The sequence below is a fragment of the Gadus macrocephalus genome, chromosome 13 (genome assembly GCF_031168955.1).
Source record: "Gadus macrocephalus chromosome 13, ASM3116895v1".
Classification (NCBI taxonomy): Eukaryota; Metazoa; Chordata; class Actinopteri; order Gadiformes; family Gadidae; genus Gadus; species Gadus macrocephalus.
In genome coordinates this window covers 4,264,940-4,282,105 of record NC_082394.1, presented here as the reverse complement: position 1 = coordinate 4,282,105, position 17,166 = coordinate 4,264,940, and the positions used below count along the sequence as shown (strand labels likewise).

General features: G+C 48.8%; 1 protein-coding gene across 50 annotated transcripts; it reads left to right on the top strand.

The window, feature by feature from the left end:
* The first annotated feature begins 239 nt into the window (after positions 1 to 239).
* Positions 240 to 16,851, top strand: LOC132470115 (LIM domain and actin-binding protein 1-like). Of its 50 annotated transcripts, none has more exons than XM_060068350.1 (12): positions 240 to 659; positions 3,178 to 3,311; positions 3,883 to 3,925; positions 6,571 to 6,966; positions 7,009 to 7,086; positions 7,129 to 7,389; positions 11,395 to 11,446; positions 11,706 to 11,803; positions 12,737 to 12,803; positions 13,381 to 13,409; positions 13,506 to 13,636; positions 14,717 to 16,851. In XM_060068350.1, the coding sequence occupies exons 2-12, from the start codon at positions 3,178 to 3,180 to the stop codon at positions 15,756 to 15,758; spliced, it is 2,331 nt and encodes a 776-aa protein (XP_059924333.1). In that variant the 5' UTR covers positions 240 to 659; the 3' UTR covers positions 15,759 to 16,851. The 50 variants fall into 50 exon arrangements, with proteins under 50 accessions (XP_059924333.1, XP_059924352.1, XP_059924338.1 ...); XM_060068369.1 differs by having other exon boundaries at positions 7,009 to 7,137; positions 7,249 to 7,389; positions 13,503 to 13,636; XM_060068355.1 differs by having other exon boundaries at positions 7,009 to 7,137; positions 7,198 to 7,389; positions 13,503 to 13,636.
* The last annotated feature ends 315 nt before the right edge of the window (positions 16,852 to 17,166 follow it).

Genomic DNA, 17,166 nt, shown 5'->3' with positions numbered 1-17,166 from the left:
CAACTCAAACCATACCTACCAGCCTACCTGTCCTTTGTCATTTTAAAGTTTAAAGGTGCGCTAAGAAGGAGGAGTCTGATGTTAAATAGCAATGATAATAAAAAAAAAAAAAGTCTGGCCAAGATCCCGTGGTGTCTGGATCAAGCTCAATAATTAACCCGGGGACACACTGTTCCCTCCACGGCTGTTCATTTACCCACAGCCCTCTGTAGCCAGGGGGCCGGCTGCGGTCCTGTTAGGATGGACAAGTTGCATTACCTATATACAACCTATAAGGCATTTTTACAAACACACACACACACACACACACACACACACACACACACACACACACACACACACACACACACACACACACACACACACACACACACACACACACACACACACACACACACACACACACACACACACACACACACACAGAGATACGATGCGTGTACATTTTGTCCATCTAGGATCTACACACACAGATATGAAACCAGGTAAGGAGAACGCGATGCCTCCTCCCATTGGTGGAGCTGATCACATGACCTGTGCTCCCTCCCACACACCTTTATGCCCAGCTCGCTCCACCTTGGATACTCAGAAGACTCCCGCAGTAGGTGTCAGGTGTCAAGGTTTCATGAGAACGAGTGACTCACCAGAAGGGCTGAAAGGTAAGATAAAGCTAAATATAAGAGAGCTAAAGTGTGGCGAAAATGGCTTGTAAATAATCAGTATTAGAGCTGCATGTGTTAGGAGCAGGCCTCGGTTATAACCCGTTGGTGGAGGCTTTTGTTTCGGACCAGTGGATCCCTTCTCGTTTTACCTGACTAACGTCTTTGTAAAACACAGCCTATATGCAATACCCCTTAAATCCACCTGCCGACCTTTAGGTCGTCTCAGTTAAGGGGAAGTTCAACTTTAAACTTTAAAACCAAATGGTATTGTTTTTTAATGATGTTGTGTAACTAACTAATATTGACCCATCAGTAGCCTATCCCTCCCCTGCCGAAACACTGAGCGCCTTTTAAGGGCTGCATTTGCATTTCTATTCTTACATTCAAAACATGTACACACCTAAACTACTATGGAAAACAATATTTACTTACAATGACGACGTCATGGTCATTTTGTTTTGGTTCAGGCCAGCAATATTGATTGAGAGTTTTTGATGAAATGCTTAAACATTACTAAATGTGTTTTATATATGGGTTATACTATACATTATACTACAGAAACTTCAGATTCAAAGAAAAATATACTTACATATACTAAGATTTTCAGTGATAACTAAACTGCGAAAGCCTTAAGCAACAAGTTGTGGCCTTCATTTCTAAAGTAAAGTTAATCACTCAATCCTTATGTTAATATTTGTGTGGACTTTAAGACGTAGGAAACACAGAAAGATACCATCTAACATGAGGCAAAACACCAAAGCTAAGGGTAAGATGTGATCATTTTGGCTGCTTGAACTGCCATAAAGGAATGGGCTGGTCACTCAGTTTATGACCTCATCTCCATTAAACCACCATAGATTATGTTTCCACGTTGGGAAACATTAGTTTTATTCCACTGTCTCCATTGCACTAATAAACACACTTGATTCATTTTGAAACAGTCAAACAGATCCACCCAACACAATGTAATCTGTAGGTTTAGATATCAATGTAATCTGACACTGGAGTCAGAAACAATCAAACATTACCGGACCTCAGAACTAGACAAGAATTCCCCTATTGCTTGAATTACGATTTCAGGAAAGGCATTTCCGTGTACATATTCGGGCACTTTCAATCAAGAGGTCACACCAAATCCATTTCACCTCTGGGCTTCATACTTAGTGTGGACAAGGAGAGTGGAATAGCATAATCTATTTTCTGCCTTTCTTTGTTTGTCTATTTCGGACTCGCCTGGACTAATGTGTTATGAATGAAGAATAGTGACAGTCGGACAATGTTTAAGAGTGATTCATCAGAATGCAAATCAAACTCTGGTTGCCATCTAGTCAATTCCAAAGTCCACATTATGTTTGTCTCCAAATGATAATGTAATAAGAGTGTGTCAACGCAACCGTGCAGGCACGGACGGAACACACTGCAAATTATCTTCAAATAACTCACCTTTTATCGCATGCTAAATATTTGAAAAAGGTGGTCCTGTACCTTGAGCCAGAAGACTCTGTCTGAGGCTTATAATCTGTCTGTCTAGGCTTCAGTCGTATAAGTATATGTTTGTCGGAGTGGAACACCAGCCTTCTGTGTCATTCTGTGTGTATGAGTCTCTGTGCAACAATCTAGTTCTGGTAGTGCAGGGATTTCAGATTTTCTGTAGTAAACATAGCTCCTTTGCATGGTATCTAGCCCAGAGTCTGAATAATGACACAGTAAGGCGTGAAGGGTAGCACTTAGCTTCTTACACGTTTTACCATCTGTCGATCAAGGTAGGCAAGATTTGAGTTTTTACTGGGTTCAGGGTTGAAATACTTCCAAAAAGGACGGTCCCTCCACCTATTTGTTAACAAATGTTACTCAACGAAAAAAGTTTTTGTTGGTATTTATTACATTATATCTGAGATATTGGCGTCCAAAGGAAGAGTTCAATGGCTTCAATTCTGCACGAGCAAGAAAATAATTGTTGCTTATCCACATTAACACTGAAATAAAAATGTCCCCACAAATAAACATCTTCGTGTTGAAACATGTACCATGTTGTAACACCGTAAGAGTCTCACTCAACATAGAGGACTCTCAATGACATCAGGAATAGCGTCTAGAGGAACAAGTGCCTGCATGGTGACGGTTTATTAAATACGAAGGAATCCTGGTACTTACCAGTCCTGCTGCAACTCAGTAACTGACACCTACAAGAGAATGGACTCCCATTGGCTGATACACATTTATATTTAGTGATCACATCATCAAAGTCGGTGCTCTCTATTATAACCGTGGATTTATTATAAAAAACAGCATTCAACATTAATGATGACTGAGAAAGCCAATTCGTTTGGCTGATTTGAAAAAGGGCGATTCAAACATTGTTTCAGTGCTTGTAAATAAGTAAAAGTTAAAACTCATAAACGGTTTCCAGTGAACTCCAGTGCAGTCCTCGTGTACGTTCAAGCACGAGTATCTAGCGGTGAGCAGCTGGTCAGGCCCCAGCTTAATAATGGATGCCCGTGTGTGTGTGTTTCAGATGGCAGAGATGGAGAGTGGCGGTCTGTTTAACCGCGGCGGCTGGGCCTCCCAGTCTCTCCGGGTGACGGCCCGGGAGCTGTCTCTGGTCAGCGGCCGCGGGCGAAGCAACGCCATGGTGGAGCGCTTCTCCAGGTGGGAGGAGCCGTCACGACGCACATGACATTACTGAACACACTATTGATGTGATTATACCTCTGTCTGTACATACATGTATGGATATGTGTCTTTATGATGGCTTCTAAAATGTCTTGGGAGATATCCCGGATATTAAGTATCATCTCATTTAATACCTGATTTTATTTGGTTTTCTTTCCACATAAACAGTTAAAGAAAGTTAAGAATAAGGAAGTTGATAATAAAGTACCTTTTTTTAACTAGATGATGGTCCATTCCATCAGTCAGTTTAAAAGGGTTGTACTTTACATTCATTAATCTAGCGGATGGTTTCACCCAAAGAGACTTGCATGAGGCTGAGAAGGCCCAACGCTCAGATCAAAACCACCCCATTGTGCCTGACCACGTTTATAAAACACGTCTGGATGGTGTGCACAGAAGATTAAGGAATATGTTTGTCATTGTAACAGTTCAATCTGAGATACCGAGCTACTGCATCTTAGCAGTAGAGACTCACTCTTCCTGCTCTCCACTTGCATGCCTCTGTGAGCTCAGCAGATGTCAGTGTTGTTCTCTCTCTGGTCCACAGATATCAGAAGGCCGCCGAGGAGTCCAACGCTGAGAAGAAAAAAGTAAGAACTCAGTCTGCCTGGTCCTGAAGACGAGATTCACTAATCCAATGTTACAACAACAATGTTTCCGAGCAGCGATAGTTATCAATCCCTATTTATTAAGATTTGTACGTTCTGAAGTATGAGCTGATGGCTTATTACCAGACGCTCTGTATCAATCTATAGTGAGCAAGCCTCATGTAAGACACTTGTATCAATCTATAGTGAACAAGCTTCATGTAGGACGCTCTGTATCAATCTATAGTGAACAAGCTTCATGTAGGACGCTCTGTATCAATCTATAGTGAGCAAGCCTCATGTAAGACACTCGTATCAATCTATAGGGAACAAGCATCATGTAAGACACTCGTATTAATCTATAGTGAACAAGCTTCATGTAAGACACTCGTATCAATCCATAGTGAACAACAACATGCGTCATTGTAAAATGCTATGTATCAATATATAGTGAACAAGACTCATGTAAGACGCTATATCAATATATAGTGAACAAGCCTCCTGTAAGGCACACTATCAATCCTTACTAACAAACCAGGACATTGTCCCGCGCAGTGATGCAGGTGCACTAGACACACGCATGATCCAGCAGAGGGTGACTCGACATCTACAGAGGACCATCCAGGCTTCACACACACACACACACACACACACACACACACACACACACACACACACACACACACACACACACACACACACACACACACACACACACACACACACACACACACACACACACACACACACACACACACACACACACGTCGGCTGCCGACTGACTTCTTATTGGCTACTTGTTTTAACGGGCAAGCAGATAATCCTAATCCCCCTGGTGTTATCCGATAGCCCGGGCTCCCTTTGTCTTGTTGAGTTGGAAGAAAGTCATTAATAAATGATAAGTTTAATAAGGAGCGGCTAACATGTCAGAGTTGAAGGTAATGTTGTTGATGTTGTTGGTGGCTAACGTTAACCAGGGGTGTAACACCTACGCGTTGAATATGTCCCATGTTAGATCTGTTTCTTTTGGGGGGCTGATGGCAGGCAAGAGATATGTTTCTATGTACTCCTATAGTTTGATAATTATACCATATCCATGGTTTTGGTCATCGTCAGATATCTGACTGGTGAAACGTTCAACCTGTAGATAAACAATCAACAATATTCCTGAAACAATTCACATCTTCACACCAAGCGTACAGTGTAGGCTATCTTTGAAACACAGTATCACATGCCCTACGTATTCATGCGGATGTTTCTGTATTTTAGATTCTAATACATTTGTTGGAAAAAGAAAACAGCGCTGAGCGGCACAAGAAAGAGTTAACATTTCCTGAATGCATCATTTCCTGATCTGGTTTCCTGGGTCACTCCCTTCTCTCCCTCCCTCCCGCTCTCTCTCCCTCCCTCTCTCCGTCCCTCGCTCTCCCTCCCTCTCTCTCTATCCCTCTGTCCCTCCCTCTCTCTCTCCCTCCCTCTTTCTCTCTGTCCCTCTTTCTCCCTCCCTCTCTCTCTCTCTCTCTCCCTCTCCCTCCCTCCCTCTCTCTCCGTCGCCGGTCCAGGAGTGTAGCAGGGTTGGGCGCCTTCCTCCAGTGAGTGTAGTAACGTTGGGGATGACTTCCTTCCTTTTCTTCCCTTGTGCTCCTGGTATGATCACACCTTCCCCTCGCCTTGAGACGGGGTTGACGGGGGTTTTTCTTCACAAAAGCGCAGACAATGTTCTCATTGTCCCTGTCCGTTCCCCTGCCCAGGGCTGGACGCACAAAGACAGAGCCTGTACATCTGTTCCCAGTGTATGTGGCTGCTTCCCTGATCCGCTTGCTCGTAGTGGCTGCCGCCTCTGGCTTCCTTGTTCGTTAGCCTCCTCCTCCCATTAAGGTGTTTGTAAACGCTCGCCAGGCTGAGATTGTGCGGTTTTGGAAACTTCATTGATTACTTTCAACACAATGTAGGTTAAAGGTATATTGAGATATCATGCGAGGGAGCTTGGTTCCGTCCATGTAGTTGATTTGTTAATTTAAGCTTTAAGAAAGTCCTTCACAGATATAAAATAGGAAGGACTTCATGAAGCAGGCAGATTAGGGATGTGTTCAACTGAACTCAATCATCTGGTTAACAAGGCGGTTTGTTCTGCGTGCCAGACAGTCGCTGGGCTGTTTCATAATGCCTAGATGTCTTCCTGGAGGAGCCTCGGGGAAGAGGCCTTCTCTTGTCTTCTCGGGGGTAAATGAAGTTCACGTTTTGAGTGGAATGTGGAGCGAAATGAGCCTGCATCGCAGCTCTTTAAGTCTCCTCTTGAACGCAACTCTCCCTAGCAGCCCATGTGCGGCTAACTTGAACAGGGAAAGCCCTCCCATTTCCTGGATGACTCCTCAGAGCAGCTGCTCGCCCGGTCGCTCATCACTTTAAAGCGGGGCCGGAATGCGCACAGTTTCCATCCTCATTTCCTGTCCTCTGCTGCTGCGCTGGTTTTCATTTAGCACTTAAGGCTCGACAATTCTTTTATCACGCGTTCGTTATCACTCCAACATACTCCCAGAAGTATGTCGTATGTTTTTTACGAATCCTTTTAACCCTGTTTTTTTTTTCCCCTCGTGTGTTCCGGGGGTTCTTCTCTCACCACTCAAGTCCTCTTCTCTCCCCTGCAGCCCTTTGTGAGCTCCAAGCCGGCGGTGAAGTCCGGCGGCCTGAGCGCGTTGAAGAAGCGCTGGGAGCAGGACGAACCTCCTCCTCCTCTTCGTGGCAAGCCCTCTCTCCTTCCCCCGAGACCCAGACCTCTCTCGATCCCGGCTCCTGCTGCCCTGCCCAAGCCCGCTCCCACCGCTCTCAGCCCTCTGCAGTCCCAGTCCCAGTCCCCGGGACCAGCGAGTCCTCAGGACAGCCTGGAGGCAGGCGGCCGCTCCCAGCTCTCGACGGCAGCCGCCCCGACCGCCGCCGCGAAGGAACGGAGGAACGGGATTGAGAAGGTGGAGAAGGTGGAGAAGGTGGAGAAGGTGGAGCGCAGACCCAGCGAGAGCTCAGAGAAGGTGGAGAAGGTGGAGAAGGTGGAGAAGCTGGAGCGCAGACTCAGCGAGAGCTCAGAGAAGGTGAAGAAGGTGGAGAAGGTGGAGAAGCTGGAGCGCAGACTCAGCGAGAGCTCAGAGAAGGTGGAGAAGGTGGAGAAGGTGGAGAAGCTGGAGCGCAGACTCAGCGAGAGCTCAGAGAAGGTGAAGAAGGTGGAGAAGCTGGATCGCAGACCCAGCGAGAGCTCGGAGAAGGTGGAGAAGATGGAGAAGGTGGAGCGCAGACCCAGCGAGAGCTCAGAGAAGGTGGAGGAGATGGAGAAGGTGGAGCGCAGACCCAGCGAGAGCTCGGAGAAGGTGGAGGAGGTGGAGGAGCAGGCGGTGTCCAGCCCCACGCCCTCAGAGGAGAAAACTAGTTTGGCCCTCAACAATCTGAAGATGAAGTTTGAAAAGGGCGAAACCAAGGTAAGAATTTACATACCGGCGCTCACACGCACACACACACACACACACACACACACACACACGCAGGCACACGCTCATACACAGCAAAACAGCACATTTTAAGTAGCATTGTGTCCTTCTGTGTCTTGGCCTCGTTCCTTGTTATCATGACAACATAATTAGCAGGTTTCAGTGGTCGCTGTTTGAACAAGAAAGACGACTATACTTTTCCCTCGTAAATTACTCTTGGCTTTCTGCATAGATTAAGTTAAGACAATCCTGCCTTTAGATTAATTAGCTTCTGACAAGGTATTCCATTAACGTTCACATTATAGGTTTCTCTAAATATCGTTGCATTTTAAAGCCAGGGAGGATCTCTTAGTGAAACCAAAAAAACGGAACTATTCCTACGCAAGCTGATGTGGCAAGCTCCACGCTATCCCTCACCCGTGACGGGGGAACAGCGACAACTTTCAGGATTGCCCCTCGTAAACCAAGCCTTTTGTCTGGGGCTGTGGTGAGCCTACATGTGTCCCTGTTCTGGTTTTATGTAGGTCATCTTTAGCCCTCGCGGGCTTCAACTGTGACCACAAAGATCACGGTGGAATTTACGCAGACGTTGTTTGTCAAAGCGCAGCCCGCTGCTTTGGAAACCACATGAGAGCGAGAGCATCTCGTGACCCTGGTTCCTCTTCGATGAAAGCCTTTCGCCCGTGTTGGGTTGTGGCGTGATACGAAACGTGTGGCTCAGTTTTAATGCACCACATCAACATCAATACGAGAAAAAGTATTGTGCAGTATAGTTAGACGGCAGGTGTTACTTTGCATGTTGGATCTCTGCACCGTTCGCGGACTATTTGATATCTCACGAGGTCGACATCATTTGAATCAGTAATAACAACCAAGACCCAACAAACCAAACATTAAAACCCCTACAGAGCATTTCACTCTACAGATAAGGCGTTCCGGTATGTTGGGCCCATGAAACCAGTTCAGCTCCTCATCTCCATACAGCCCAGGGTCATGAATGTTCCCGTGTTCCCTGATCAGTCCCTGGACCCTGGACCCTGAACCCTGCCTCATAAAGACACCTGCCTCATACAGACACCTGCCTCATACAGACACCTGCCTCATACAGACACCTACACACTGCCTCATACCAACCCCTGCCTCATACCTCCTTCTCACTGCCTCATACAGACACCTGCCTCATACCAACACCTGGCTCATACAGACACCTGCCTCATACCAACCCCTGCCTCATACCTCCTTCTCACTGCCTCATACCAACACCTACACACTGCCTCATACCTACACCTGCCTCCTACCTCCTACCTCCTCCTCACTGCCTCATCCCACCTCCTGCTCCCTGGCTCTTACGACCTGCCACCTCCTGCTCCCTGCCTCATCCTGATTCTTTATGTCGTTCCCGGCGTGTTCAGGTGTGAGTCTGGACGTCGGGGGAACGTGTCCCGATGTGTCAATAACATCATAGCTGGTTTGTGTGGTAAGCTCGCCTCAGGGTTCAAATCACATTAAACTTTAGTTTACGGGAATACCGTCCGGTCCTACAGACGCCACATCCCAGTATCAGTATAGTTCTTATCCTGCATTTGCCTTTTTGTTAGCTTGTTGAGCGTAGCATCGGTTTCTATGGAGCCGGCAGTTTGTTTGTCTTCCTGTTATTAAGCTTCACTGGAAGCGAAATGACTCTGGCGATGTTGTAATCTTTACAAGGGAAAGAGGAATCGTGTTGCTACGTGGTCGACTCTCTGCAGGCTATGACAAGCGCTCCCTGTCAGGAAGAGAAGCTTCAAACTGCAAACGGTTTGCATGTTAACCAACACGCTGACTGTGTACTCAGTAGTGGTTACACATCTTCTTGTGATTACACAAGGGGTGAGGTATTGATTGTGAAACCTTCCTCTCCAACGACCAATCCCCCTGGTTCAATAAAGCCTGCTTTAGGTCTGCGCTGGTTTTTATGATCAATTAAATCTGAGGTGGACAGTAAAGAATAACCATAGACTGGGGAAGGAGGGGGGGGGGGTTTAATTGTTCTGATTCCTTTCCGTACTCATGTGTGTCTGGGATTACTGATAAGCCTGACACACACACACACACACACACACACACACACACACACACACACACACACACACACACACACACACACACACACACACACACACACACACACACACACACACACACACACACACACACGATTGGTGTGAATCATGGGATACTGGTGTAATGGGACATGTGTATTGCGTTATACATGAGCTCAAAGGTCCTGAGCGACTCGTGTTTATGGTCTGACCGCCATGCAATTCTGTTTAATAGTCTGGTTCTTACACCAGTAATGAAAAACAGCGTCCAAAAACAGAAAGTACTTTTCACTCGCTCCGGCCTATGAGCTCATTTCCAAACACACAATAACTAAACTATTTTTAAAAACGGTTGGCTTTGTTTCGAACACGCGGCGGTCGAAGCAGCCAAATGTTTTTCTAACCTCAAGCGCATTGTCGACACTGGCATGACATTTCAGACCAGGCCCCGGCCTGCGTCCGCCTCGGTCCACGAGAAACACAGACGACCTCAGCGTCTCAAAGGCCACTTCATTACACCAGCGTACCACCGTACGAAACCCCCCCCATGTTCAGTCTTGCTCAGCTCGCTGCCCTCGTGTCAGATAAAACGCCATCGCTCACTCCCCCCCATCGCGTCTCGCTCTCAGACCAACCATCAGCTCACCAGTTCCTTCTCTGCGTGTCATGGTTTCCCTCCACCCCGTGGTCAACGGTGATTCACCCCTAAAGTCCCCCACCTCACAGACGGTGACTGCTTCACCAGCAGATGCGTTCCTTTGAGATGTTTCTCCTGCCAGAGGACATGAGCTCAGCAGGACTGTGTTTCCCCTGGGGGGGACCTGCCTCAGTCGGTTGACCGCTATTGCTGGTCCTATATCGAGCATAGCTTTTTGTGGTTTAAATGGTAAATGGACTGCTTTTATACAGCGCTTTCTCAACCAGTGGCCACTCAAAGTGCTTTACAAAATCGCCTAACATTCACCCATGCATGCGCACATTCAGCCATCCATGCACACATTCACCCGTTCATGCGCACATTCACCCGTTCATGCGCACATTCACCCATTCATGCGCACATTCACCCATTCATGCGCACATTCACCCGTTCATGCGCACATTCACCCGTTCATGCGCACATTCACCCATTCATGCGCACATTCACACACCGACGGTGGAGTCAACCATGCAATGCGACAGCCAACTCGTCGGGAGCAGTCTGGGTGAGGCGTCTCGCTCAGGGACACCTCGACACTCAGCTAGGAGGAGCCGGGGATCGAACTATTGGCAACCATCCGGTTACCGGCCCAACCCGCTCTACCTCCTGAGCCACACGCCGCCCCAGAAGGCTCTGCTCAGAGCCCTGCTCAGAGCTCTGCTCGGAGCCCTTCTCTGGAATCCAACATGGCGTCCAGCATGCCGACTGTGGTCTTTGAACAAGGATGCCCTTTCCTCTCCTGGGAATGAAATGGAACAACCTGTTGGACCGGATCAGCCGTGTCCTCTCGTACACCCCCCCGGATCCTGTTTGTGGCGCTATCTCTCAGCCAATAGGAGGGCGGCAGCCGCCTCCTTCGTGTATGAACGGTCTTCATTTTGGAGAAGTTCTGGTTCTTTCGGTTGCTGTCGTGGTTTCACTTTCTGGGTGTCGAGGGGCAGCCAGGTTCAGCGAACTGACTGCACGCTGAAGGAGGGTTGCGATTGGTCAACCGACGGGGGTTAGGGAGGTGGGTGGGGGTAGGTAGGTTGAGTTAACGCATGGAATGAACTAAGTGGACTGTTATGAGAGGGAGGAGGGGAGGGGAGTGTTGAGCAACGACCGGCGATGACGTCACGGGGTAGAAATGCTCCAGCCAGGTGTTGACTGTGAGTGTCGAGGAGACTCAGCCTTCTCTCTGCGGCAGAGAGGTTCACCATGTTGCTCTCTCTCACCCAGGGGCCCAGGGGGGCGCGGAGGACCTCCACCGAGGACGTGGACCAGCCCAGGGGTAAATACTCACTCACACACGCGCATGCACACACACACACGCACACACACACACACATTATGCATGCAAAGCGGATGCCATTGTTTTACATTGAAGATTTGGATTAGTCATGGCCGACGCCTTGATGCAAAGCGAGTGAGCCCAGAGTGGGTTTGGATCCAGGTTCTACCAGCCCCGGGCATAGGGTACCGCGCCCAGCGAGGTTGGGGGTGAAAAACCGAAAGTGAACTCCGGTCTGCGCCGTGTTGTTGTGTCTCAGCCATCGGGGTCTCAGCTCGGGGGAAGGAGGCTCCGTCCCTGAAGGACAAAATGGCCAAGTACCAGGCGGCCATCTCCAAACAGGGCCTCTCCAAAGCCGTGAGTCCAACCTGTCGCACTACTTTCATTCATGAGGCGGTGTTTGAACGACATAGAATCAGCGGGCGTCTGATGAATGACATCTCCACCATGCAAATCAAGAACTATTGAAAGTACTATCAAATATTGTCTGAAGGGCTTTAGCAGAGCCATGTTTATCAGAATAATCCCCGGAAGCCCAAGTCTATTTATGAAGCCTTGAAACATGACAGGTAGATCTCACCACATCGGGACGACCGCAGAGAGTTACATTTACATTCAGGGCGTTTAGCAGACACTTTTATCCAAAGCGACTTACAATAAGTACATTTGTCAGAAGAAAGAGAAACAACAATACAACTCTTTCGGTAGAGTAAGGATGTTCATAGAACCAAGTGCTAAGCACTAACAATTGTTTGGTTAACCCATTCCCCGTATACAACAAAGATAGCTAGGATAAGATGCTTAAGTACTAGGTACTATTTCTAAGTGCCAGGGCGTACAACGTACAATAAGTGCAAACCTTAAGTATGCACTTGTTCACCTTGTTCCCTGTCACTTAAGAGCTCTCAGCAGAGCAATTAAACCACCATTAGACAAGCATTTGGGACAACTGCACATGCAGAGGTCCACAGACCTGCCCCCATCAATCATCTGGCTGGAGAAACATCTCCGAGGAACATCTCAAAGGAAAGTCACTAAGGAATGATTCGCTGGGAGAAAGTCTAGCGAAGAGAAAGTGATTCCACGGTGGAAGAAGCGTCCAGAGGGATGTTAACGACGTGTCTTTATAGTAGCACAGTCTACACGGCAAAGATATGAAACATTAACAGACCCTGAGAAGTTCGGCCAGACTTTAGCTGGTCTGCTGTTTACACTAGGACACACACTATCATATACACTACACACTAGTACACACCATGACCTGAGGTTCTGTTGTTGTCTCCTCCTCAGGGCCAGGCCACAGAGACAACAATTCACAAAGTGTCTCCGCTTCAAAAAAGTGCATTTGGCTGCAATGGTAAGTGTGAGGTTGTCCTGGTGACAGTGAGGTTGTCCTAGTGACTGTGAGGTGCTCCTGGTGAGTGTGTTGTTCTTGGGGTGAGTGTGAGGTTCTCCTAGTGACTGTGAGGTTCTCCTAGTGACTGTGAGGTTCTCCTAGTGACTGAGTTTCTCTTGCTGAGTGTGTGGTTCTCAGAGTGAGTGTGAGTTTCTCTTGCTGAGTGTGAGGTTATCAGAGTCCTTCGCCCCCTGGTGGCTCATTAATTAATGAGTGGCTCATTAATTAAACAGAACCTGGATCGGACAGGAGAGATCCGCTCAGCACACATTGATCTGGTCGCTATTGCGGTTACTTTACTTTCACTTTTTTTACGACCGCTGTTCGTTTCAATCACAATTTAAGTGTAATTAATTCATCAGAAGAGCGTTAGCATGCTTATTTTAACACGTGTCAACAGTTTTGCCTTTTAAATGTGAAATAAAAAATGGCTCATGAGACCAGAGCTGACTGTGGGGACGGACGGCTTGTTAGAATGTGATTCTGGTAAAGTGGTGTCTACCAGCATTTTAAAGTCTGTTGTGTGGATCTGTTCCAGGAGACGGGGACCAGGCCAAGGTGTCCAGGGTAAGACCGCTCTAGACCAGCTCATAGTCGAACATTGTGTTGTCTCTTTAATCCTAATGTACTAAATGCTACATATGTTCTTTGTGTGGTCAGAAGTTCTGCCCGGCGGTGAGAGAGACGTGCATCGCGTGTCTTAAGGCCGTGTACCCCCTGGAGAAGCTGGTGGCGGACCTCCACGTCTACCACAAGACCTGCTTCCGCTGCGTCCACTGCAGCATGAAGCTCAGGTGGGTTAGCATGTAGCTCCTGTGTGTTTAGCACCAGCCGAATTAGGTACGCAACATTAGCATCAATGTTAGCATCGACGTTAGCATCAATGTGAGCATCAACGTTAGCATTAAACAAGCCATTCAAGGAACACCCATTTAAAAGTTGCAGGCATTGATAATGAATATGAAAACGCACAATATAGTGTTACTCAGGATATATAATGAGGCCCAGGACACATTATCCGCGTTATCGGTCAAAAATAAGTATTGAAATGAGGCAGGCTGTTGTATGATGTCCAATGATTATTCAATAATGCAGCCAGTCATTGACAGGAAAGCGACTAATTATAGTAAACAGGAACTGAGTCCAATACGATACTCTAGCTCCCCATTCCAACCTGGGCCAGGAAAATGTATTCAAATTCTAATGAAGTTTATAAGGAAATCGAGCCTAGACTTCCGGTAAGACAGAGCATTCACTAAGGACACTAAGGCCGTCCTTTAAGCCTTACCTTAAGACACACCTAGACGTCCTTTAGGCACACAGCCTTCCTTAAGGTAAACCTAGCCTTACCTTAAGACACACCTAGCCGCCCTTTAAGGCAGACCTAGCCTTCCCTTAACGTACACCTAGCCTAAGCTTAAGGCACACCGAGACCTCCCTTTAGGCACACAGATCTTCCTTAAGGCAAAGCTAGCCTTACCTTAAGACACACCGAGTCTTCTGGTAAGGCACACGTAGCCTTCCCTTAACGCACTTAGCCTTGCATTAGGGCAGACTGACCCTCCCCTTAAGGCAGACAGAGCCTTCCCTTAATGCACACCTAGCCTCCCCTTAAGGCAGACAGAGCCTCTCCTTAAAGCACACCTAGCCTCCCCTTAAGGCAGACAGAGCCTCTCCTTAAAGCACACCTAGCCTCCCCTTAAGGCAGACAGAGCCTTCCCTTAACGCACACCTAGCCTCCCCTTAAGGCAGACAGAGCCTTCCCTTAACGCACACCTAGCCTCCCCTTAAGGCAGACCAGCCTCACCATACTGGTTTGAAACCAGTGCTCTCCCTCAGGGTTTTGACCTCGTCTCCGTCCCTCTGCTCTGCAGCCTGGGGAGCTACGCCTCTCTCCACGGCAACGTCTACTGCAAGCCCCACTTCAGCCAGCTGTTCAAGGCCAAGGGCAACTACGACGAGGGCTTCGGCCACCGGCCCCACAAGGAGCTGTGGGCCCCCAAGGCCGACGGCGAGGGCGAGGGCGAGCCCGCCCGACAGAGGGACCCCGAGGAGACGCCCGCCCCCCGCCCCCCCCCGACCGCCGCCGCCGCAGACGACCGGGAGGACCAGAGCGTGGAGGACGCCCCCCAGGTCAAGGTGACGGACCTGACGGCCCGCCTAGAGACCGGCGGCCACGCCCAGCCCGGCGCCGCCGCCGAGAAGCGCTTCCCCTCGGAGAAGCCCGCCGAGACGCGGCGCCTGCGGATCGCCTGGCCGCCGCCCGGCCTCGAGGACCCGCCCGCCGGCGGGGCCCCCAGGAAGCTCCTCCCGCCCACCGACGCCGAGGGCGTGGTCGGCGCCGGGGCGGGGCGGCCCTGGAGGTCCAAGTGGCCCCCGGAGGGCGAGGGCGTGGCCCCCGACCCCAGCGGGGACCGGGCGGAGCTGAAGAGCCTGAGGAGGAGCTCCTCGCTGAAGGAGCGCTGCCGGCCATTCACCGTGGCCCCGCGGCTCCGGGAGGAGGGGCCCCTCAAGGCCCTGCAGGAGCGCCGGGGCTCCCTGGAGAACCGGCCCCCGTCCGGGGCGCGGGAGGAAGAGGAGGAGGAGGAGGAGGAGGAGGGGGAGGGGAGAGGGAGGAAGGCCCGCGCGCCGCCCAGAGAGGACGTGGCGAGCGGGAGGGCCTCGCTGGGGGAGGAGGCCCCCGCCTCGGTGGAAAGAGATCCGGAGCCAGCGGCCCGGCCCGCCAGCACCGGCGGCTCCCCGGGCTCCTCGCCACCCCCCTCGCCGGCCCCCCGGCCCGACCCCGACCGCAGCTCACAGGATGTGGGCTTCTGGGAGCCGGAGCAGGAGAAGGAGGCGGACGGGGCCGAGGAGGAGCTGAGCGTGGAGGATGAGATCAAGAGGAATCGTTATTATGAGGACGAGGAGGACGATTAGGAGGGAGAGGGAGCGCGGTTTTGGGTCGGCGGCCGATGGTTTCTACGGTTACGTGTCGTTCGGTGTCTCGGCACGCTGGAGCTCCGACCATGTGGGGGAACGCCTGCCTGGCAGCGGGGGGGGTGGGGGGGGATCTCGCTCTGTGGTTCTTCTCTTCTTCTGCAGCCCACTTTCCCTTACTCTCTTAACTGTTCTGTCCGTAGAGGGACAAAAAGACTATCGAATATATTGTCAACAAAAAATGAAAGTTGCTTTCAAACCCCTTTTTTTGAGTCTTGATTTTCCATGATGATTGTATGTTATTATGGGCAGATACGTAATAACACAGTGATTCAAACTAGCAATTAGTGCTCCTCTTTCTGCCTCCTGTTTCTGAATACGTGATGTGCCTTCATGATTGAATGTGCTGCAGGCCTCCAGAGAGGATCGTATCTCCGCACACGTCTGATGGAAAACCTCCTGGCCGTCTGAAGCAGGCCCCAAACTAATAACACACTTCTATATAAAAGCAAGAGGTCGGATTTCTGAGCCATTTGCCAAGAGCACAGGTTAAACTAACAATCTAAACAGGATATTTAATGAACGTAATATTAGTCATTAAAACAAATGTCACGCTGTTTTCTCAGCCTTTTTTGTTATTTATGATCAACAAGGGAGAATATTAAAATGCACGCATTCTCCATCTGATTTCCTTCCTGCAGTGCGATATCTCAACGGCTTGAACAAGCACCATCTATACAAACTCTTTGCACGATTTATTCAATGTTAATATGCATAACCAAATATACAGTGATGCCTTCAGAAGCAGCACGGCTCTATGCAGAACCGCGCGTTCTAGATCTACTCCATGCAGAACCGTGATTACTAGATCTGCATGTGGACTCAGGAACACACTGACGGTATGTTCAGCCATTCCAAAACAGTCTTCTTCATCTCCAATGTTCAGGTTGAAATGTCAGTAAAATGGTGACGGTAAATGTTAATTAGTCTCTACTCATGTTTTATACATTTTTACAAATGACCAAACATGTTTTGCATTGTGTTTTTGTGCAAATAGAAGTTTGACAATTGCAATAAATGTATTTATACAGTACCAGCATCTCATGTTGACTTTGTGCAGTCTCAGACTCAGCTCTGTTCAGCTCGGAGCTTACCGCCAACCAGAGATAGACTTCAAAGTAAATGTACTTTTTGTAAGAGTTTAGAATTATTTCATCCCAAGGTTGTTGGGGATGAAGGTGTCTTTCTAGAGATCATTGGTTAAATGCAGAGGTTGAGGATGTGTGTGGTGTTGGAGGGTTTGTGAGCGTTATCATTTAAACATCATCATCCTTGAGTAAAGTAAAGTCACAAAGACGACACACAATAAACATCAAGGAAATAATAGTCTACAGCCCTTTTCCTTTAA

Excerpts from the sequence above, each read along its gene's own strand:
- LOC132470115 (XM_060068349.1), top strand. The coding sequence starts at position 3,178 with ATGGCAGAGATGGAGAGTGGCGGTCTGTTTAACCGCGGCGGCTGGGCC. Across the intron at positions 6,967-7,008 it reads AGGTGGAGAAGGTGGAGAAG|GTGAAGAAGGTGGAGAAGGT; the intron begins GTGGAGAAGCTG and ends AGCTCAGAGAAG. Across the intron at positions 12,804-13,380 it reads AAGTGCATTTGGCTGCAATG|GAGACGGGGACCAGGCCAAG; the intron begins GTAAGTGTGAGG and ends GATCTGTTCCAG.